General features: G+C 42.8%; 2 protein-coding genes across 3 annotated transcripts; both read right to left on the reverse strand.

The window, feature by feature from the left end:
• Nucleotides 1–732: 732 nt before the first annotated feature.
• LOC136504470 (protein trichome birefringence-like 6) lies at nt 733–3,444 on the reverse strand. 2 transcript variants are annotated; one of them, XM_066499409.1, is made up of 5 exons: nt 2,274–3,444; nt 1,979–2,159; nt 1,702–1,892; nt 1,410–1,568; nt 733–1,311 (listed from the first exon to the last, which is right to left on the reverse strand). In XM_066499409.1, exons 1-5 carry the CDS (start codon nt 3,314–3,316, stop codon nt 999–1,001), a joined length of 1,887 nt encoding a protein of 628 aa, XP_066355506.1. In that variant the 5' UTR covers nt 3,317–3,444; the 3' UTR covers nt 733–998. The 2 variants fall into 2 exon arrangements, with proteins under 2 accessions (XP_066355506.1, XP_066355505.1); XM_066499408.1 differs by having other exon boundaries at nt 1,979–2,171.
• A 2,263-nt stretch (nt 3,445–5,707) lies between these two features.
• On the reverse strand, nt 5,708–20,575 carry LOC136506090 (uncharacterized). Its single transcript, XM_066501219.1, has 3 exons — nt 20,374–20,575; nt 7,284–7,538; nt 5,708–6,386 (listed from the first exon to the last, which is right to left on the reverse strand). Exons 1-3 carry the CDS (start codon nt 20,573–20,575, stop codon nt 5,830–5,832), a joined length of 1,014 nt encoding a protein of 337 aa, XP_066357316.1. The 3' UTR covers nt 5,708–5,829.
• Nucleotides 20,576–23,238: the final 2,663 nt, after the last annotated feature.

The following is a 23,238-nucleotide window of genomic DNA, read 5'->3' on the forward strand; positions in this document are numbered from 1 at the left end:
GAATTTGCTTGTTTATGTTACCCAGGAACTACAACTATGGTATCATCAGTAAGAGTTTCAAACAGGATACGTTGAACCACCCAGAGTTACTGGAACTAAATGTCACCCTAGCATTTGAAGCAACTATTTGGAGGAAGCAATGTTTTTGTGATAATTGGAAACCCCACCAAGAATGACACTTGTCCAAGAGATATCCTGGCTTTGGTGCTACTATGATTGTCCTGCTACTATGGAGATAACTTGGATTGTGGTGACCAGGTGGCCTTTAATCCATTGTCAAACAATTCCGACTCCTAAGCATGCTTTCTCAAAGATCTGCTTTCCTGTATATTTGGGATCATTGCCTTGGTTTCCCAAGTCTGTGAAACAAAAGATGTTGTTGCTGTTTAAATCCTCTATGAAACATGCCTGTAAACGACCTTGTCCAAGCTTGGCATCTCTAGCTTCTATGGACAAGCTTGGCATCTCGAGCTTCTATCTCTGAGTCTGTCTACATGCTTGGATAGTTATGAGGCTTGGCTTGACTTTTTTTTGTTGTTGTTGTCTTCGTATCATTTTTTGAATCACAAGTCAATCTCATTCCATGTTTGAGTAGCAAAACATATATAGCACATTTAGTAATTTGATTTGTATTACCTGATATCACTGTAGCGTTAGCACGGACAATATACTAGTATATGATAGAGTACTTAAAGAGAAGAGAGGAGGAGAGGATCATAAACGTTGTAACAAACCTCTGAATTCTAAAAGGCATCCAACCAGTTGCACTCTTTTTACAGTCAATGAATCTCTGAATTCTATATGGCATCCAACCAACTGCTCTCTTTTTACAGTCAATGAATAAACTTACATTTACAATTACAACTGACATCTGAATCTCTGACCAATTGCTATCTTTTCACAATCAGTGAATCAACTTAACATTTACCGAGGAAAAAACATATAAGGGCTTATCCAGAAAAGGAAAAAGACAGTGGTCACCCCCTTGTTACTGCATCCTATTCTCGTGAGGACACTAGATGGTAGAACAGCAGCTCATTCCATGTGTCTGGGACTCCAGGAAGGCACCAATGGCTGCAGTCCTGGGCACTCGAAGCTGTTAAATCTACTCCCTTCCGTCGATAAACAGATGGGTGACCATCCATTCTTAGCCTGGATAGATCAGTGATGTTCAGAATTGTCACAGGATTCTTCATTTGCTTTGAGACTTGTTCCAGCATCACGTTTATCTCAGGCATTGGCCATACACGGCTGTCATTAGGGCCTAGTGTGCTCTCTCTGCAGTGTCCCCCTGAATTCCACTCTCCTCCGCTGAAATCAATGGTAAATCTTACAACCAAATGCTCCATAAAGGAGACAGCAGCAATTCTCAAGTTGTTCCTGTCAGATTGAACAGTAGAAGAGCAAACCTGAAATGCGATGGGGATGTGCTTCTAAAGAACACTCGAGTTTGCCGTGGATTGATGTAGTGGTCGACCCACGATGCCCACGTCATTAGTACTCTTTGGAAAGCAGTGGAGGCATCAAGATATGGATGAACATGATCTCCTTCTTGATAGAAATTCACTCTGCAACAGATATGTAATCATCAGGTGCTAGGGTTTCTCTGCAAGGTTACAGGAAACAAGAATATTGAAGAATGCATTTTATTTCATTTTGATCAAGGACTATATTCATTGCTTCACATTAGTCAACCCTCACCCATCATTTGTTTTGTGACGTGACCACCAATGAGCAGAGTTGAACACAAGCACATCAGCACCTTTCCATCTTGATGAGCTCCGATCTATGGTATCGATCCGTAGCGTCATTGTGCCCTTCTGGCCCATTCTTGCCTTGGTTTCATGCACCAAGAAATGTGTGGCATGATACTCCACACTGCAATTATAGTCCTGCAACAATGACACCAAGATGGCTATTATGCACTAGTCAAGACACTGAGCAGACTAGTTCTGCATCAGCTACAGAGCATACGAACCAAGAACTCGAAGTTGTAATATCCTTTCTCTTTCTTAATCTTGCGGCCACGAGTTTCATGAATCCTTGCAGGATCTGAGATTTCCATACTCAGCAAGCACATCATGGATTCCCATTGGTTCCTGTTAATGGAATCTCCGACAAACACTAGTCGCTTTCCTCGCAGCATCTCAAGCAATTTCCTAGCATCAAACCTAAAATTATCACATAAGTCAGTGAATGGCAAACTTCTAGTAATACCTAAATTCCTAATAAGCAACCAAAGAAGCGAGAAAAATACCCTAATGCAACAACACCTTGGAATGCTGCAATGCTTAGGTTGCCACCTCAGCTTCATATAGCTCTGGTCCATTCTCCCATTAGCTTCACAGCTGAATCCTTCATCTATAAATGGGCACGCATTGCTCGCATAGAGGGGATAGCTCTCGTCGAACACCCAACTCCCGTCAGAAACGTCACACTTTACAGCATTGCTTTGCCCAAAATCAATTTTGCTCGCGGGCATTTCTGGATTCAGATTAGGGTCTTGTTTAGTTGGATTGACTGGAGCTGGAGCTGCTTTGTACCTCACTGTTGAATGATCTGAGCTTTCCCATCGTTCCCCTTGTTCAGAAGCATAAGCTCCATGCACAGAGGAATTAGGACTACCGTCAGCATGTCCATCCTGCAATAATTCGTCTCTCGGCCCCTTTGCGGGAACTGAAGCTTGTATGGAGAAATTGACAGCTCCCGCAGACCCCGTTCCCTCCAATTTCTCTGCTGATGCAGTTGCCAAACCAAGAGTTTCTTTGCTAAGATTCTTGCCTTCTGCTAAGATTGGTCCCTCTGAAATCGAATCTTTTGGCATCCTCTCGCCACCACCACCACCACCTTCAGGAGCAGCTTCTTTCACCTCCACAGCCGAATCCAAGCCTCCAAAACCAAAAGAGTGGTTTCCAGCATCCACGATCTTTTGCCCTTTGAAAACCTCACCGTTCGAGGGTGCTGTGCCATTCCCTCTTGGTCTTGGAGTAACAGCTTCCTGCACCGACAAGTCTCCGGGAACAGCGGGGCGGGCTCCCCCCGCGACCGAATCCTCTCTCCCGAGCCCGAGAACCGCTTCTTCAACCTCCACCGCCGCTGGGTCGCCCCAGTAACCCCCACCACCAACGAGAACCGGCGCTGGGGCTGTGGCGAACGCGATGGGAAGGCGGAGCGGGCGGCCGTGGTGGAAGGCCAATAGAAAGGAGAAGAGGAGGGATAAGGAGGCCAAGGAGACGAGGAGGAGCCTCTTTGGGCTCAGCAGGTGGTGGCAGTGGTACGACCTGGAGCAGGTGGAGGGGCTCCTCTGCCTCTCCATTGGTCGGGACTGCGGGCGGCTGGGAAGGTTGGGGGACGGCAGGACGGGGAAGCAGTTGCTTGCACTTGCACGGCAATGGCGACTCTTGGGCCTTGGCGAGGGACCGAAGTGAGCCGTGAGCCTGTGGATCTTGCGGTGACGGCAGATGAACGGGAGCTTGTGGACTTGTGGTGCTGCGCTGGCGGCTGGCGAGTTAGCATGATCAGTTCATACGACAGGAAGGATATGTGACGGAAAGCAAGGCCTTGTTTAGGGCGTGTTTAGTTGCAAAAATTTTTTTGTTCGGCTACTGTTTGGATACTGTAGCATTTCGTTTGTATTTGGTAATTAGTATCTAATTATGGACTAATTAGGTTCGAAAGTTTCGTCTCGCGATTTCTCACCTAACTGTGTAATTAGTTTTTTTTTCGTCTACATTTAGTACTCCATGCATGTGCAGCAAGATTCGATATGACATTTTAGGTTGAAAATTTTTGGGAACTAAACAGGCCCTTAGTTTCTTAAGATCTATAGTCTCGGAGGTGTCATATCAAATATCATGTGGTGTGTCGTGTTACATAATTCGTCACTAAGCCATGAGATGGATTTATTAAGTCTAATTAATTCGTCATCAGTACATGTGTTACTGTAACACTTTATTATTAAATTATGGACTAATTAGGTTTAAAAGATTCGTCTCGTAAAATAGTCGTAATCTGTGTAATTAGTTATGTTTAGTCTATATTTAATACTATATGCATGTGTTCAAACATTTAATATGATAGGATATAAACTTTTAGGAGGAACTAAACAAAGCCTAACTCGTCGATTATGCTCCGTTCGTTTCGCTGAAAAAACAAGTCGAAACACTATTCCAACAGATTTGTTGTGAGAGAAAAATATTATTCTGACCGAAAAAACAAGGTGAAAATACGGTTTATAAGAGATGTGTTCGTTAAATAATTGAGCAATATTTTCCCCAGGAGCTAGTCGCAATTCACAACAGTAAGAATGCAATTTAACGCTGCACTTAAGGCTGCAGCCACAACAGTGGCGATTTGCGAAGCTCTTCACCTCCTCTCAAACACTGTAGCATGAGTTGCCGTGAAGCTTAATTCATTCGCCCTGAAGCTTTGTTTAGCTGCAAAAGCTGCCGTGGTTGATGTAGTGGATAAAGAGTCTCTCTGCCCAACAACCAACCTGTTCGTTTTGCCATAAACGATCGTGGATTATTTACTGTTGACTGGTTTGGTGTGAGAGAAAAATACTATTTTAGCTTATAATCCACGATCGTATACGAGCAAGCGAACATGCTGCATGTGTTTTATGCAGTTTCAACACATGAATTTTTTTGCACTATAGAATTAAAATCCAATAGCTTCCTTCTACCTCCAGCCTTCTTCTACCTTCAGACAATCACAAATCACAAGATCACGGATCCACAGATTACAAGAAATAAATTTTTTTCTATGCAAGGACAGAAGGACAAATCGGGTCCAGCCGCACGCGTATACGTAGAGGACCGGTGGGTTCGTGCGGCCCTGAAGCGCGTCCACGCCGTCCAGACTCCAGAGTGCGCGGGGCCCACAAGGCAGGAAAGTGGATGGGGTGCACGCCTGCCTCTACCTGCAGCAGCGCTCGTGACCGTATGTCCGTATCCGTATCCGTATCTCTCTCCGACCAGACAAGTCAGAAAACAGAAGAAAAGAGAGGGAGAGAGAGACATAAAAATTCATGTGTTTTTTGCGCTAAAACACATGTGTGTTGTATAGCATTTCTTGTGGAATACGAACTTTTACTATATGTTATATAGTGCCGCTTTAGCCTACTATTTTGCACACTGAGCATAAGGGCATGTTTGGATGAGTTTTAGATTCTTAAAAACTAGTTTTTGTCTCTGGTTTCTAAAATCTAGATTCTGAGCAAAAATTAGTGGGGGTGTTTGGATCCCTCAGTTTTTAAAAATTTGACTTCATTTATTGCTCACATGCCACAAGAAACTGACAAAAGTTGGGTATCAATAGCTTCTTAGTTTTTAAGAATATGTCAAAAACTGACACAAGAAACTAGACAAAAATTAGCCTATTTGGATCCCACTCAGTTTTTGAAAACCAATTTTTTAAAAATTGGAGGGATTTAAACAGGACCTAAATAAAGCAATTCGGGAACTGACTCGAACTGCTGCATGCCTGCAGCGGATGTTTACCAGTTGCCACTGACCCAAGTTACACATCCCAATTCACCCTTTTGGGTGTCCGGCGGGCTGAACAATCTTCAAGACCCAAGACGTCGATTACATATCACGGCAGCTAATTCAGAATTGAATTGACCCAAGAAAGGATTCATGTACATGTTTTGCATGCATCAAACAGAACAATCGTGCAGCTTCGAGCAACGTGTCAAAATAAAAGTATGAGCATCTCTATATCACACTGAAGTACGTATAGTCTGCAACTGTATGGAACTATGAACTGCCGCTTAAGCAAAAAGCGACTGCTTATCCCACGACGGAGCGCGCGCGGAGGCGCCGGCCGTCAACTCGCTGCGGCCAACGGCGAGAACACCGCCCTCGCAAGGACGTGCGTCTTCTTCTTGCCGAGCCCGAACCCGACAATGTGGTTGATGTACACGTCACCGTCCTTTACCGTCGCCGACGACCCGACCCGGTGGATCGGCCCGACGTACTGCCCGCTGACGCTCGCGGTCTCCCAGTCGTCGGAGCTCTCCACCAGCCGATTCGGCATGCCGGCGACAACCAGCCTCGTCGGGGAGAGCAGCTCAAGCCCGTCCCCTTGCCTCAGCGACCCCCGCACCTTGACGACGCGCACGGTCTCTGTCTTCGGGTCGACCTTGAAGAGGTCGCCGCCGGAGGTGTGGACGACGAGAAGGTAGCCGTTAGGGTGGTGTATGATGCCGTTGAGGCCGGCCAAGTTGTGCCGCAGCCCCGGTCGCTGCACGAACGTGGCGTTCTTGATGACGCCGAGCAGCACGCCGTCCGGACTGACCTTCCAGATCTTGCTTCCCTTGGCGTCGGTCACGTAGGCGTTGCCGTCATCGTCGGCGGCGACATCGTCGGGGAATGTAGATTCACCTGCAAATCAAACAGGATCGGTCATGAAGGTACGCAAGTTATGGACAAAATTTAAGTATGTGCTGGCTGAAACCACCAAATTTTCATTAGGGGAGTGTAAGATCAGGAGGAAAAGGGGAACAGAAAGCATGCAGGCATATGCAGCGTTGTGACAACCACATAAACGATGATGTCCGTTCCCTCGATGAATGATGGCGTAATCACACCATTCCTGCACGGTTTAAACTAGCACTATATACGCTCATCATGAAGTCTAGGAACATGCTAGGGAATTCGATGAAGTTGATGCGTAAAAAGTACCAAATTAGTCTGCACGTTTGGAATTACGAATTTCACTCTAGTAGTACCAAAATGACAGGATAGGTTGTCCGTTGTCGAAATATCAGAGGAATCGAAACGATTTATCTACAGGAAACGAGAGACGTTCGAGCGGTCTAACTTTCTGAATGTGTGCTTGGACTTTTTGTCCACCGAAGAAAATCTAGAATACCAGTACACTGATACGTGAAAACGACTGAAAAACAAAATTCATGTGTCCTGAACAATAACGCTCATTCTGCGAAAATTTTAACATGATTTCTTAAAACTTTCCAAATTTATACTGATACGTGAGTTTCACTTCACTAGAAATTTCTGCTGTTGCTGTTTGTTTTTCTCTTTTACGTACTGTCCAGCATTGAACAAGTGACATTCATGGAAGTCTAGACAAAATTTAATTCCTTCCATAAAACATTCCGGATAAAATCTGTGATCCAACCGAACGAATTCTGGCGGCGGCGCAGACGGAGGCCCACCCGTCAGTGGGTGGTGGCTGCTCCCTCTAGCCAAACAAACAGGGCACGCGATCCTACAGTAATCAGCAAACAGGGAGGGAAATCGTGCGGCCGAGAGACCCACCTGGCACGTCGAGGCGTGTGAGGAAGAGGCGGCGCCACGATCCGAGGTCGTAGGCGCCCAGCGCGGCATAGCCGAAGCGCGGCAGTCGGTGGGCGTAGACGAGGAGCAGGCGCCGCCTGGGCGCGTCGATCGCGAGCCCCAGCGAGACGCGGCCGGCCGCGTCGGGGTCCGCCACGACCACCCGCTCCTCGGCCTCGCCGGCGCGCACCTCCGCCACACCGCCGCCGAAGGAGGTGGACGCCAGGAACCGGCCACTACTAGAGAACAGACTTTTTGGCATTAGCCTCGGCATTTTTTGCTCATGGAACTAAAGGACCCTTTAGTCCCGGTTGGTAATACCAACCGGGACTAAAGCTTTTAGTCCTAGTTTGGGTGATGCCTCGGGAATAAAGATTAATCTTTAGTCCCGGTTTGAACCCCTAACCGGGACTAATCATCACGGCCTATAATTCAGTTCATTTCTTCCTTCCCGAGCCCGAGCCATTCTATTCAAACTCACTGCCTCTGTTCTTCAGCTTGCTGTTGTTCTTGCTCTCTCCCCCTCCATTGGTGTTGCTCTTCGATTTTGGAGGTAACAAACTTAATCCTCTTATGTTTTATCAGTAGCTTATCTCATTTTGCGATGTAGATGCATGTGTAACTTTATATGTTGGACTTTATTATGATTTTATGTCATTTTTAGCTCAAAATCACATGATGATTTGCATATATGTTTGGATAAACAAAAGTTAAATTAGTTCATCAAAATCACGCCTCGCTCGTCCTCGCTGGAGCACGTGCTATCCTTGTCCCCGGTGGCTTACGTGATCTTAGAATTAAATTTTCCATGAAATGAAAAACTTAGAAAATAGTTAGAAAATTGTAGAAAATCCGTACTAGTTGAACTTGCGGACCGTGCTCATCTCGGCGAGCATTTTCTCTGCCGAGCGGTAACGGATGTCAAGGAGGAGCTTTGATTCTACGAGGGAGAGCGGCAACGGTCGTGGAAGACCGTATTCCCTTTCTCGTAGAATCGGAGCTCTTCCTTGGCCAAATACGGTGCCGTCCGGTGAAGAAATGCTTGCCGAGATGATCACGTAAGCAAGGTCAACTAGTACGGATGGTTGTTTATTGAAACATGTTTTTGAGCTATAATTTGATGGATATTTGATAACTTCAGACCTACAAATGTCATCTATAAATATTACTATCATCGACAACCTAAACGCCCACGAGCTCGCCGATATCGAGCAGGTCACTTAGAATTATTTTTTCCATGAAATGAAATACTTAGAAATCATGCCTTTTATTTTTTAGAATTAAATTTTCCATGAAATGAAAAACTTAGAAAATAGTTAGAAAATTGTAGAAAATCCGTACTAGTTGAACTTGTGGACCGTGTTCAGGTCGACAAGCATGTTCTCTGCCGAGCGGTAACGGACGTCAAGGAGGAGCTTTGATTCTACGAGGGAGAGCGGCAACGGTCGTGGAAGACCGTGTTCCATTTCTCGTAGAATCGGGGCTCTTCCTTGGCCGAGTACGGTGCCGTCTGGTGGAGAAATGCTCGCCGAGTTGATCATGTAAGCAAGGTCAACTAGTACGGATGGTTATTTATTGAAACATGTTTTTGAGCTATAATTTGATGAATATTTGATAACTTCAGACCTATAAATGTCATCTACAAATGTTACTATTCTCGGCAACCTAAACGTCCGTGAGCTCGCCGATATCGAGCAGGTCACTTAGAATTATTTTTTCCATGAAATGAACTACTTAGAAATTATGCTTTTTTTAGAATTAAATTTTTCATGAAATGAAAACTTAGTATATAGTTAGAAAATTATAGAAAATCCGTACTAGTTGAACTTGCGGACCGTGTTCAGCTCGGCCAACATGTTCTCTGCCGAGCGGTAACGGACGTCAAGAAGGAACTTTGATTCTACGAGGGAGAGCGGCAACGGTCGTGGAAGACCGTGTTCCCTTTCTCGTAGAATCAGAGCTCTTCCTTGACCAAGTACGGTGCCGTCCGATGGAGAAATGCTGACCAAGATGATCACGTAAGCAAGGTCAACTAGTACGGATGGTTATTTATTGAAACATGTGAAATCCGTACTAGTTTTATTTAAATATATCATTTTAAAAAATATGAAATTTACACTAGTTTGCAAAAATAAGTATAGAAAGTAGATGACAACTGGTACCGGATCCTCGGCCTCTCGTTCGGTTGCGAAACGACTGAGGCCAGAACTTCCTCTCATTATCTGCGGCAAGTGTAAGCAGAAGATTGTGATGGAGTACCGAGTCAAGAGACAGGGACCCAACAAGGGTCGTGTTTTCTACAAGTGCCCGGATCGCGATGTGAGTTTCTTACGCATTTTATAATTATGGCTAATTGACCTGCTTTTCTTGAATATTTTTGACTAAATATTTTTTGACTTTAATTTCAGTGGGAGGGCAATGGATGCGATGGTTGGTACTGGGAGGAAGATTATGCTACATACGTGCAGAATTTGGGTGCGCTTGAGGTAGCGGCTGCTGCTGATGAGTCAGTGAGCCAGCAAGAGAAGCTTATTGATATTCAACAGAAGAATGATTTGTCTGTTTTAGTTGCGTACGATCACGAAATAATTATGTTACTGAAGTGCATTGTAGTTTTAGTTTGTTTAGTGATAGTTGGGATTGCTTACGTTGTAGCCAGGCTTAGTTAATTAATCAACCGTGTATGTGTCATTTATGTTGTGTAATAAAATACTTAATTATGTTCAAAGTTTTCATAATTTGTCGTGTAATACAGATTATGTCACGCCATTGGATGTACAATGCCGATCGCCGCTCCCAAGACTTTATTGAGGGCTTGCACTATTTCTTAGGTGTGGCCGAGGCAAATAAGCGGGATGGTTTCATGTGCTGTCCATGTGCCCTATGTAAGAATTTAAAGGAATATTCAAGCTCAATGAGTCTTCATTCACATTTGCTTAAGTCAGGTTTCATGTCAAACTATATATGTTGGACTAAGCATGGAGAAAGCGGGGTAATGATGGAAGAAGGTGAAAGAGAAGATTTAGATATTGATGACATTATTGCTCAGTATGGTGCCTTTGATGATACTACAATGGGAGGAGATGAAGAAGAGGTAGCGGTAGAAGATGATCTCGGTGATGCTCTTGGCGATGCCATTCGTGATGCACAACAAGAATTGGAAAGTGAAAAAGAGAAAGTTAAGTTCGAGCGCATGCTTGAGGATCATAGGAAGTTGCTATACCCGACGGTCGAAGAGGGGCAAAAAAAGTTGGGTACAACACTGGAATTGCTACAGTGGAAGGCAAAGAATGGTATATCCGACAAGGCATTTGGGAATTTATTGAACCTCATAAAGAAAATGCTTCCGAAGCCAAATGAATTGCCCACTACTACGTACGAAGCAAAAAAGGTTGTCTGCCCATTGGGATTAAAAATCTAGAAGATACATGCATGTCCTAATGACTGCATCCTCTACCATGGCAATGAATACGAGAATTTGGATGAATGTCCGGTATGTAAAGCATCGCGGTATAAGATCAGGCGCGATGATCCTGGTGACGTCGAGGGTGAACAACGTCCTAGAAAGAAAATCCCTGCCAAGGTTATGTGGTATGCTTCTATAATACCACGCTTAAAACGTTTATTCAGAAATAAAGACCATGCAAAGTTGTTGCGGTGGCATAAAGAAGACCATAAGGTAGACAATATGCTGAGTCACCCAGCTGATGGGTCCCAGTGGAGAGCGTTAGACAGGGAATTTCCAGAGTTTGCAAATGAGGCTAGAAACTTAAGGTTCGCCTTAAGTACAGATGGTATGAATACTTTTGGGGAGTAGAGCACTAGTCATAGCACTTGGCCAGTTACTCTATGTATCTACAACCTTCTTCCATGGTTATGCATGAAGCAGAAGTTCATTATGATGCCGATCCTCATCCAAGGTCCGAGGCAACCTGGCAACGACATTGATATCTATCTGAAGCCATTAGTTGAAGAACTTCTAGTTTTATGAAACAAACCAGGTGTACGTGTCTAGGATGAGTACAAACAAGAACACTTTGACCTACGAGCAATGTTGTTCGTAACAATCAATGATTGGCCTGCTTTAAGTAATCTTTTAGGTCAGACAAACAAAGGATATAATACATGCACACATTGTTTTGATGACCTTGACAGTATATATTTGAAAAGATGTCGAAAGATCATGTACCTTGGCCATCATCGATTCCTTCCTTTGAATCACCAAGTAAGAAAGAAAGGCAAGCATTTTAAAGGTAAGCTAGACCACCGGAAGAAGCCTCATAACCGAACCGGGGAAGATGTACTCGCAATGGTCAAGGATGTGAAAGTAGTATTTAGAAAGGGACAAGGCAGCAAATCTGTTCCCAAAGATGCTAAGGGGCACGCACCCATGTGGAAGAAGAAGTCCATCTTTTGGGAGCTACCCTATTGGCAAGTCCTAGAGGTCCACAATGCAATCGATGTGATGCACCTGACAAAGAATCTTTATGTGAACCTGTTAGGATTCATGGGTGTGTACGGGAAGCCAAATGATTCACTTGAAGCACGCCAGGACTTGCAGGGCATGAAAGAACGAAACAACCTTCATCCAGAGAAGACAGATGATGGACGTCATTACTTAAGTCCTGCTAGCTACACGCTTAGCAAAGAAGAGAGGGACGGCATGTTTGAATGTCTAAGCAGCATCAAGGTCCCATCGGGATTCTCCTCCAATATAAAGGGTATAATAAATGTGCCAGATAAGAAATTCCTAAACTTAAAGTCCCACGACTGCCATGTGCTTATGACGTAATTGCTTCCAGTTGCTTTAAGAGGAATTCTACCTCCACATGTACGTCTAGCCACCGTGAAGCTATGTGCATTCCTCAATGTAATTTCTCAGAAGGCAATCAATCCAGTGGAACTAGCTACTCTACAAAATGATATGGTTCAATGTCTTATCAGCTTTGAGTTGGTGTTTCCTCCATCCTTCTTTAATATCATGACACACCTCCTAGTTCATTTGGTGAAGGAGATTAGTATTCTTGGACCCGTATTCTTACATAACATGTTCCCCTTCGAGAGGTTTATGGGAGTCTTGAAGAAATATGTGAAAGTCCATTCTAAGCCTGAAGGAAGCATCGCCCAGGGCTATGGAACAGAGGAGGTCATTGAGTTCTGTGTTGACTTTATTCCTAACCTTGCCCCGATTGGCGTTCCCAAATCACGACACGAGGGGAGACTCAGTGGTAAAGGAACTTTAGGGAAGAAAACATATATTAGCATGGAAGATGATTATTTCAATAAAGCACACTACACAGTTCTTCAGAACTCATCATTGGTGCATCTGTACATCGAGATACATAAGGAGTTCTTACGATCCAAGTTTCCAGGGAAGACTGAAGCTTGGATTAGGCGTCAGCACATGGAAAGTTTCAGTGGTTGGTTACGAAAAGAATGTCAAGGCGATGACAATATTGATGAGCAACTATATTTATTGGCTAGGCAACCATCATGGCATATCCTCATATACCAAGGGTACGAGATAAATGAGAATACATTTTACACAGTTGCCCAAGATAAAAGGAGCACCAATCAAAATAGTGGTGTTCGCATAGATGGCACAGATCCAAATAAGAATATACAAACATATTATGGCCGCATAGAAGATATATGAGAACTAGACTACGCACCTAATTTTAAAGTCCCTTTGTTCCGGTGCCAATGGGTGAAGCTGACCGGAGGAGGGGTAACAGTCGACAAAGAGTATGGAATGACAACAGTGGACCTCAACAATATTGGGTACAAAGACAAACCATTCGTCCTTGCTGCCGATGTGAGTCAGGTGTTCTATGTGAAAGACATGTCTACAAAATCAAAGAGAGGAAAAAAACAAAGACATCAACTCAATGATCAATGAGCCAAAGCGTCACATAGTTCTTTCTGGGAAAATAAATATAGTGGGAATTGAAGACAAGTCAGACATGTTAGAAGATTACGAAAGAAATGTCTGAATTCCACCCTTCATAGTGAAGAAAGATCCAAGCATCATGTTAAATGATGAAGACACTCCATGGTTACGACAAGATCATAACCAAGGGTCATACGTCAAGAAGAAATTCACTGTTGTGCCCGCATGATACAACGATGCATGTTTAATATATTATGTTTTAGAGACGGATATTATGTAATATGTTATGACTTCACAATTGTTTTTTCATCTGAGGTCATTTAGTGTCTCATTTGAGCAAGTTTGACCAAGTTTTTTAAACTCAAAAAGATCTACAATTGTTGTTTTGGTCAACTTTCCATTTGAGAAAGTTTGGACGGTTCAAATTTGTGATTTTTAAATTTCGACGCCTACAAACTAGTTTTCGAGACCCTAGATTGTCTCAAATTGAAAAGTTTTGAATACCAAGTTTGTTAAGCTCATCAATATCTACAATCCTTATATAGGCCATTTTTTCATTTGAGAAAGCTTGAACAAAATATAGTTCAAATTTCACAAGTGTGTGACATAGTTTTAGAAAGTCTATATGAGATTCAAGAAGTTGTGACTAGTGTTTGATAAAAAATTCTCAAATGGGAAAATGAGCTATGTAACAATTGTAGATCTTGTTGAGATGATCAAACTTGGTATTCAGAGTTTTTTCATCTGAGGTCATTTAGTGTCTCATTTGAGCAAGTTTGACCAAGTCAAATTTGGTCAAATGAAAAAACAACACTTTGACTCTAGTATTATGAACTCTAAATGACTTCAAATTAAAAAGTTTTGAATACCAAGTTTGTTAAACTCAAAAAGATCTACAATTGTTGTTTTGGTCAACTTTCCATTTGAGAAAGTTTAGATGGTTCAAATTTGTGATTTTTAAATTTCACGCCTACAAACTAGTTTTCGGAACCCTAGATTGTCTCAAATTGAAAAGTTTTGAATACCAAGTTTGTTAAGCTCATCAATATATACAATCCTTATATAGGCCATTTTTTCATTTGAAAAAGTTGTAAAACAAAAAATACTATATTTTCTTTATTTTTATAGGTTCAACAAAAAATTCCTGTCAATTTTGGTTAAAAACCGAGACAAAATTGAAACATTGACGTTACAATAATGTGATAATAAATTTCCTATCGAATAATATTAGTTTTATTAATTTTAAGTTACAAATATATTTTTGCATTAACAAAATACTTAGTATTAGTAACATTTATATTCTATATTCATAAAAGAAATTAAAAACTTTAGGTTACAAAATTTTCCTATTTACAATAAATAATTAGTTAATCAATATTATTTTTTAAAATAAATATTGCAAAGTAATGAAGTTGCTATGGAATTAATTGATTAACCTAGTATTAAACAAAATCAAAATCACAGGCCTTTCCAATTACGCTGGTGGGTTGCCAAAATTTTCAGGCCTTCAGTCCCGGCCCAGATCAAGAACTGGGACTAAAGGGTGGGCGGCAATTTCGGTGCCCGCCTAAAAATACCTTTAATCCCGGCTGGTAACACCAGCCGGGACTAACATTTAGTCCCGGCTGGTAAGACCAACCGGGACTAAAGGTTCAACCCTTTAGTCCCGGTTGGTCTTACCAGCCGGGACTAAATGTCCTTTAGTCCCGGCTGGTGTTACCAGCCGAGACTAAAGGGTCCCGGCCTATATATATCGAACGTCTGTTCTGTTCATCTTCGATCTCGCCTACGTCGCTCAGCCCCGCCCGGCCGCGCCATCCGCCGTCGTCGAGCTCGTCTCTACCGCGCCGCCGTCGTCTACCCTCGCCCGGTCGCGCCATTCTCCCGGCCCGCAACGCCGCATCCTGTCTCCGCCGCCGCACCCGACCCCACCCTCCGTCGCCGACGCTTCCCGCACGCCCACCGTACGGCCTCCGTCGAGTACTCTGCTTGATCTGCTGCATGCTCTCGATCGGCCATGTTTTTTAGATTTTTTTTACAAAGTCTCGGCTGTATGTTAGATTAAAATGTATTAAATTTTAATTAGTAGTTTATCGTTAGTTTTTAGTTATTTTTTAGATAGTTTTTTATATATTAGATTAAATGTATTAAAATTTAATTAGTATTTTATTTAGATAGTTTTTTTAGATAGTTTTTTATTATAGTTTTTGATATATGTTAGATTAAAATGTATTATCTATTACTAGTTTATCTAATTTCATGTTCGATTTATTTAATTAGATTTAGTAATTATATATTCTATCTCTCTATATATATTATATCTAGAGAGAGATTCTATATGTATACATATGTACTTAATTATTTCTATATGTATATATAGATGTACTTATTTTCATGTGTTGAGAGAGAGAGAAAATTGTATCTAGAGAGACATTCTATGTGTATCACATGCATATCTAGAGATATAGACATATGCACTTATTTCTATGTGTTGAGAGAGAGAGAAAATATATTGTATCATTCTATGTGTATATATATACATGTACTTATTTCTATGTTTTTGGATCGAAAGTGTTTTTGATTCGATTCCAAGCCTATACCTTATTATTGTTTATCCTTATGAAATATTATGTGTTATTATATTTAATTGGATTTAGTAATTCTATATGTGTTATCACATGTACTTATGTTATGTACCATAGTAATTCTATCTATGTGTTATCTTGAAGATACAAATGGCTGCTCCGGATGATAACTTGAGTGATGACATAATGGCGGATATTATCAACGCTGGCACCAATGTGGATGTAGATGACACGAGTCAGTACTTTGCTGATTATGAGGATATCCTGAATATGTCGGTGGTTGAAGATCAACAAATTGTCGCGCAAGAAAATACTGGCGAGGTATATTCGATTATCTATCATCTCTTATAGATGCATACGTACGTATATTTATTGTTAATTGTTGTGTTTCTACTCATGTAGCCGGTCTCTGGATCTACATCAACCACCGATAAAAGTAGGAAAGTCCGAGGGCCAAAAAAGCCATTAGAGGGCCGTTTCATAATATCAGAATTCGACACCGACACCGACAAACCATTAGGACCACATGCTCAGACATATGTCAATCAATGTGGGTTCATTGTAAGGGATAGGATCCCAGTTAGTGCTCGTGAATGGAAGCAGAAGATATCCGCTCCTAATGTTAGTTTTGTATCTGATCGTGACAAGAACCTAGCTTGGAGAGATATCACTCAGCATTTTACATTACAAGCAGATGATGCTTTGAAGGAGCTAGTGAGGGATTGGACAATGAAGAAGATGGCAACATTATTCTAGAGTTGGAAGAAGACATTGTATAAAAAGTTTATCTTGAAGAATGCTACGTCGAATTTCAATGCTAAGGCGTTTGTCAAGTTGGAGTCCCATTGGGATGCCCTCATAGAATACAAGACATCTCAAGACAGTGAGGAACGTGTGATGAGGAATCGGCAGAATGCCCGACAGAAGCAATACCATCATCGCATGGGATCAGGTGGTTATAGGAGTGCTATTCCCAAGTGGCAGAACCTAGAAGCAGAGATTACTGCCAAGGGAATCATACCTGAAACAATAAAGAAGAACTGGCCTCAACGCACGAAGAATTGGTTCTACGCTCATGGGGGAAGCCTAGACCCAGACACTGGCAAGCTAATTTTCGGCCAAAAAATTGAGAGAGCAACACAGAGACTAGCTCATGCTAGGGAAGAAGCTGATAGTGGTGTTTTCAAGCCCAACAGAGAGAAGGATGAATTGACATATGCCTTAGAGAATCCCAAACATGGTGGTCAAACAAGAGGCTATGGGGCGGTTCCGTGGCTACACGCATTCCCAGCAGATAAGGATACCTACAGAAGCCGCCAGAGAAAGAAGGATGAGGAGGCAGAACAAATACGTGCATTAGAGCAATTTGTTGATGAGTCACGACAAGCATTGCTTGAATCACGTGAACGAGAAAAATCTCTTGAGGCAAGAATGCAGGAGGAGATCAAGAGGCAAGTGCAGCTAGCAATGAGTCAAATGCAATTGCAATCAACGCCGGGAGTCACCATTAGCCCCGTTGGTCAGATGAAAAGCAGTTGTGCTTCTACGGAGATACCAGTTATTCAAGACGACGCTGGGTTGCGCTTCCCTGTTGATGACATTACCGAGCCTCTAACAACATGTGAGCTGCACATTCCAGATGGTAATAATGCATCAATCATGGTGGCTGTCGGGGTTGTATCTCCAATAGACCGAACAAAGACACCAAGAATCCATGGGTCAGTTATTCAACCTGGATATGCTAGCATCTCGGTCGATAGAGTGCTCAAAGGTTACAGCAATGTTCCTCTTGACATTGAAGGCGGTGATGGGGAGAAGACACTAGGAGAAGCAGAGAAGACATTTATTCAATGGCGCAAACGCTTCATCATCATTCCTGGGGCGCCACCGCTTCCCCTACCTCACCCTAGGTACGAATGAAAGTGAATGAAATATTATTTTCCATTAATTTTCTATTGGCTTCAAAAATAATTGACACACAACTTGTTTTTGTAGCAGGGTCTCCCCCTAGCCTAGCCTAATCATTCATTCCCCATCTCATCACAGCATCACGGGGGGCGAGACGACTTCATCCCCACGGCGATCGCCAACTCCTACACCGGCCCCATCGCCTCCACAACGATCTCCAACTCCTACACCGGCCCCACCGCCTCCACAACGATCTCCAATGCCTCCACACCAGTCTCCACCAACACCGGCCACATCGCTTCCACGCCGGTCTCCAACACCGCCCCTACCCCCTCCACAGCGACGCACTACAAAGACATCTAAGGTCCCGTCTAAGGTCCCAGTGGCAAAGAAGACCCCAAGAAAAAGAGTTATTTCTCAAGAAATACTTCCTGAAAAGACTAATGAGCAAATAGCAGCTGAAGAAGACAAAAAAGTGAAAGATTTTTTTATAGATACCAAAAACAAGAGTCAAGCGAAGCTTAAGGAGAAGCCGTACTTTTACCTACCACGAGAGGTGCTGAGGCAGAAGGTCGATGCTCACAAGAAAAAGATGATTGAACTTCATAAGCCTTCGCCACTATCAGACTATGACCGCTCCCTCGTGAAGTCACATGATGCAGATAAGAAAAGGAAAAGAGCATCAGGGAAGGATGTCCCACAGCTCGGACAACAGAAGCAACCAATGCAAAATCTTGTTGTTGCTAATGAATATGGTTCCAACATAGAAGTCTATCGACCAGACAACTCTGGAGAAGTGTTGGTTCAAGCCCTTAATGCTTTTTTTAAAGATACTGGTTTAACCTTGGATCAATTGACGGGCAAAGCTCGAATCTAGAACCTGGAAGTTGATACCTGGAAGACTTATAAATATGGCAAAAGTCTGTACAACCCTGTGGCTCTGAATGAATTGGGTACGCAAATGTACTTGCTCAACAAGTGGTACATGCAGGCGTGTGGCAGGGGTGAGCAGTTGATCTTTGTCAGATTTAGAGACCATCATTACTTCCATGGCGATGACATCTTACATATTAGTTTCGAAGAATTGCATCAACTATTCCACTTGACGCTCTGGACAAATCAATCATTAGCTCCTTTTGTTTGTAAGTGATTCTTACTTTTATTTAATAAACTCACTTCCATGCGTACGTGTATATAATTATCCTCACATGTAACTTATATTTATATACAGATTCCAGATGTCAGAGCTCCAAAGAATACAAGACACCAGTGTTGGCTTCATTGATCCTTATATCGTATTTAAAACTGGTATTATTGTCAAGGAGCAGTGGGTATCTGAAGCACAGGAGAATATCATGATGTTCTTCATGAAGCAGCACGACAAGACAACAATACTTTTCCCGTACAACTTTGAGTAAGTGTTAATAATAATGTAGTCTACACATTTTATGTAATATCAATACAACTTATATGCATGTACGTGTGTGTATAAACCAATGCAGGTTTCACTGGATACTCATTGTCATTGAGTTAAACTCAAGTCGGTTAGTAATCTTTGACTCGTTGAGAAAAGAGCGGGCACTATACCAAGATATGATAGACATTATCTAGGGGTAATTTCGATCTCTCACGCACAACTATTATTGAATAGACTTTGCTATAATTTATTAACGATCGTACATTATTGGTCGCACAGGGTTTGGAAAGAGTTTATTCGGCAACATCGCAAGGATTGCAAGGCACCACTTAATGTAGTTGAAATACCAATAAGTTGTACTATATACACTTCCCCATGTGTTTAATTACTATATTGTACTTCAATTTACGTGTGAGATGATGAGAATAATCTTCTTCTCGTACAGTGGTGTTTGCGGCAGGAACCAGGTAATAACTTGTGTGTATACTACGTTTGTGAATTTATCACTGCGCACATAAGAAGAACTCCTAAAGATGTCCTCAGAGTATGTATATATCGATTTTTTATTTATTTTTAAATGAATATATATATATATGTATTAATACTTTTCCTTTTATTTCAAATGCAAGACTGAATGGGTGAAACGAAGGGTCATGCAAAAAGACCATCTGAAAGCAGTTCAAGAGTCAATAGTAGGATATCTTCTAGAAAAAGTGCTAAATCCCAACGGCGAGTTCTACTTTGATCCTAAGGAATAAATGATGTAAATTAAATGTTTATTGATATCGTTATTTTCGAGAATAAGATTATGAAAGTGTTGTATATATACATATATATATCTATAATATATATATGTTCATACTTTATTCAAATATAATAATGCTCGAGATGAGAATTAGATGTAATTATATGCGTGCGTGTATTTATATTAGCAGCGTAGAATATGTATATAAAAACATATTATATATTAAACAAATATGTGTAACTGAACTGAAAACAAATTAAAAAAAAAAGAAAAAGAAAAGGAACCTTTAGTCCCGGTTAGGGTTACCAACCGGGACTAAAGGGTGCGGCCACGTTTGCTCGGCTGGAGGGCCTTTAGTCCTGGTTGGTAACACCAACCGGGACTAAAGGTCCCTCTTTAGTCCCGGCTCGATGACCCGGGACTAAAGGTGGCACCTTTAGTCCCGGGATCGTTGTCCCGGCGCGGTAACCGGGACTAAAGGCCGTTACCGCCTGGGACAACAAGTCCATTCTGTAGTAGTGGGCCGCCCTCGGCGTCCCACTTGGCACACTCGTGTAGCCACCCGTCCCCCACATAGGAGACCCCGCCAGCCGTGCTCTCTAGGAAAGCGACCGCCGCGGACACCGCCAGGGCCAGCACAGCGAGCACGGTCCCGCAGCCCCGGCGCCGGCCACCGACGGCTGGCATCCCGTCGGGGCCGCGTTGGCGGCGGCAGTACCCACCGCACATGGCGAGATGCCAGGGTCGGAGGTGGAGGATGGAGAGTGGAGATGACCCGGGCGGTGGTGCCCGATGTGTGGCTTCCTTGCTTTGTTTGATCAAATGAAACGAGTTTGGATTACGGGTAAGAAAAGAGTAAGAGCTGGGCATGATGCTTTGTTGTTAGAATAAAACGAGCGGTTTAGGTGAGGTTCTGGTGACTGTTTGGTGATCAGCACCGGCCACGGTTTGGGAACCAAATCTTTGGGATTTGTCAGTATCAGGGCTCCGGCTCCTACAGGAGCTGTGCCAAACATCTGTTTTGGAAAGGGCTCTGCATGGGCAGCCAGTCAAGAGCCGGAGCCATTTTTTGCCTACATAGGAGAAGCCTTAAAAACGAACTTCGCGCGGTTTCTTGCTGTGGGTTCACATCGTCTAGTGCGAATGATCCGTTTTGCCAAACGTTTTTCAGAACGGTTTTAGCTCCTCCAGAGGAGCTGCTCCTTCAGAGGAGCCAGAACCGGAGCCATTTTCAGAGGAGCCAGAGCCCTGCCAAACAGGCCCTTATTATTAGCGTGGCCGGCCACTCCACTCTGGTCGATATGTGAGATTCAAGGGCGATGGATGGCATCTAGCATTGTCAATTCGTCTTGCGATGTGGTCCGCAAAATCATCGCGGCCTTGCCACTTGCCAGGCCGCACAGCTTCCCGTGACCCTGGGATCGGCCGATCGGGCGGCCAGGGAGCACGAGAGTGTGCGCGGGGTCAGACAACGGCTTTTGCTAGGCCAACACCGTGGCCGGTGGTGGCTGGGAGAGGCAGTGAGGCACTGTGGCAGAAAAGCATATGTGCAATTCTAGGATTGTCACGTCTTTAACGCTAACGTGCTATGTGACTGTGTATCTTGGTTCTCCGGTGGGGTCTGCGTCGATCAAAAGGTGAAGGAAAAGGTGGTGGAGTGGACCGGGGATGTAACATTTCATGAATATGAACCTTATTATGAGCCAACCAATGATACTAGAATTACTCTTTCTCCACCTGAAGGACAACAAGAGGGGGAGAGTAACAGTAGAGGTATTCATATGGGCTCTGTTCTTGTTCCTCCTTTAGTTGGTTCCTATTGGAATAATTCGGTTCATAGTCGGGGGGAGGAAATTAATAACGATAACGAGAGTGGGGGTAATAATTCTTGCCATGGAGATATACAGGGTACTTTGCATTTTCAAAACATAGAGTCTCTTACGTACGAGGACCCAGGTACCAACTCACACTCTCTTAGTCCTAATGCTCCATCTAGCACTCTGGAGCAAGGAGATAATCAACTATCTACTCAACCTCCTCCTGAAAATGATCTACCTATAGCCCTAAGAAAGTCAACTAGATCTTCCAATGTTCCAGCACGTTTTAAAGATTATGTTGGTTATAAACATGACATTTCCAATTTTATCTCCTATAAATGTTGTAGCCCATCCTTCTAGAGTTTTGTTGCATCTCTTGATTCTGTATCCATACCCACTAACTGGAAAATTAGCTAAAGAGGATCCTAAGTGGAAGGAGGCAATGCTTGAAGAGATGAGAGCTTTGGAGAAGAATAGAACTTGGGAGCTTGTGGATCTACCACAAGGTAAGCAACATGTTGGGTGCAAGTGGGTTTTCACCATTAAACACACACCTGAAGGGAAGGTTGAAAGGTACAAAGCCCATCTTGTGGCAAAAGGATACACCCAAACTTATGGGATTGACTATGATGAGACCTTTGCACCTGTTGCCAAGATGAATTCGGTAAGAACTCTTATATCTTGTGCTGTCAACTTGGATTGGGAAATATATCAAATGGATGTAAAAAATGCTTTTCTTCATGGTGATCTTCACGAAGAAGTATATATGCACATACCACCCGGCTTTGAAACAGGTCAAACAAATGGAAAAGTGCTTCGTTTATGTCGATCTCTATATGGATTGAAGCAATCCCCAAGGGCTTAGTTTGATCGCTTTAGGCAATCAATGCTCAAAAGAGGCAATATCCAAAGTAATGCTGATCATACACTATTCTATAAACATGCTACAAGCAAGGTAGCAATCCTAATAGTATATGTGGATGATATTGTGATTACTGGGAATGACATTGCTGAGATTGTCGATTTGAAGAAATATCTTGCTCAAGAGTTTGAGGTAAAGGATTTGGGGCAATTGAAATATTTTCTTGGAATTGAAATCTCCCACGGACCAAAGGGGATGTTTCTATCTCAAAGAAAATATATTTTGGATCTACTAAAGGAAACTGGAATGCTTGGATCCCGTCCTGCAGCCACACCTATTGAGCAAAATTGCCGTTTAAGTAAAGATGTTGGTACTCCAGTGGATAAAGAATGTTATCAGAGACTGGTTGGAATGCTTATATATCTCTCTCACACACGACCTGATATTGCCTTTGTTGTAAGTGTGATGAGTCAATTTATGCATGATCCTAGATCATCTCATATGGATGTTGTCTATCGCATTTTGAGGTATCTTAAGAGTAGCCCAGGGAGGGGTCTTTTATACACTAAACAAGGAAGCCTGCAAGTTGAGTGTTATACCGATGTTGATTGGGCTGGTTTTTTGGATGATAGACGATCAACTTCTAGGTATTGTACCTTTGTTGGAGGTAATCTAGTTGCATGGTGAAGTAAAAAGCAAAGTGTTGTAGCACG

This window comes from Miscanthus floridulus, chromosome 14 (genome assembly GCF_019320115.1).
Source record: "Miscanthus floridulus cultivar M001 chromosome 14, ASM1932011v1, whole genome shotgun sequence".
NCBI lineage: Eukaryota > Viridiplantae > Streptophyta > Magnoliopsida > Poales > Poaceae > Miscanthus > Miscanthus floridulus.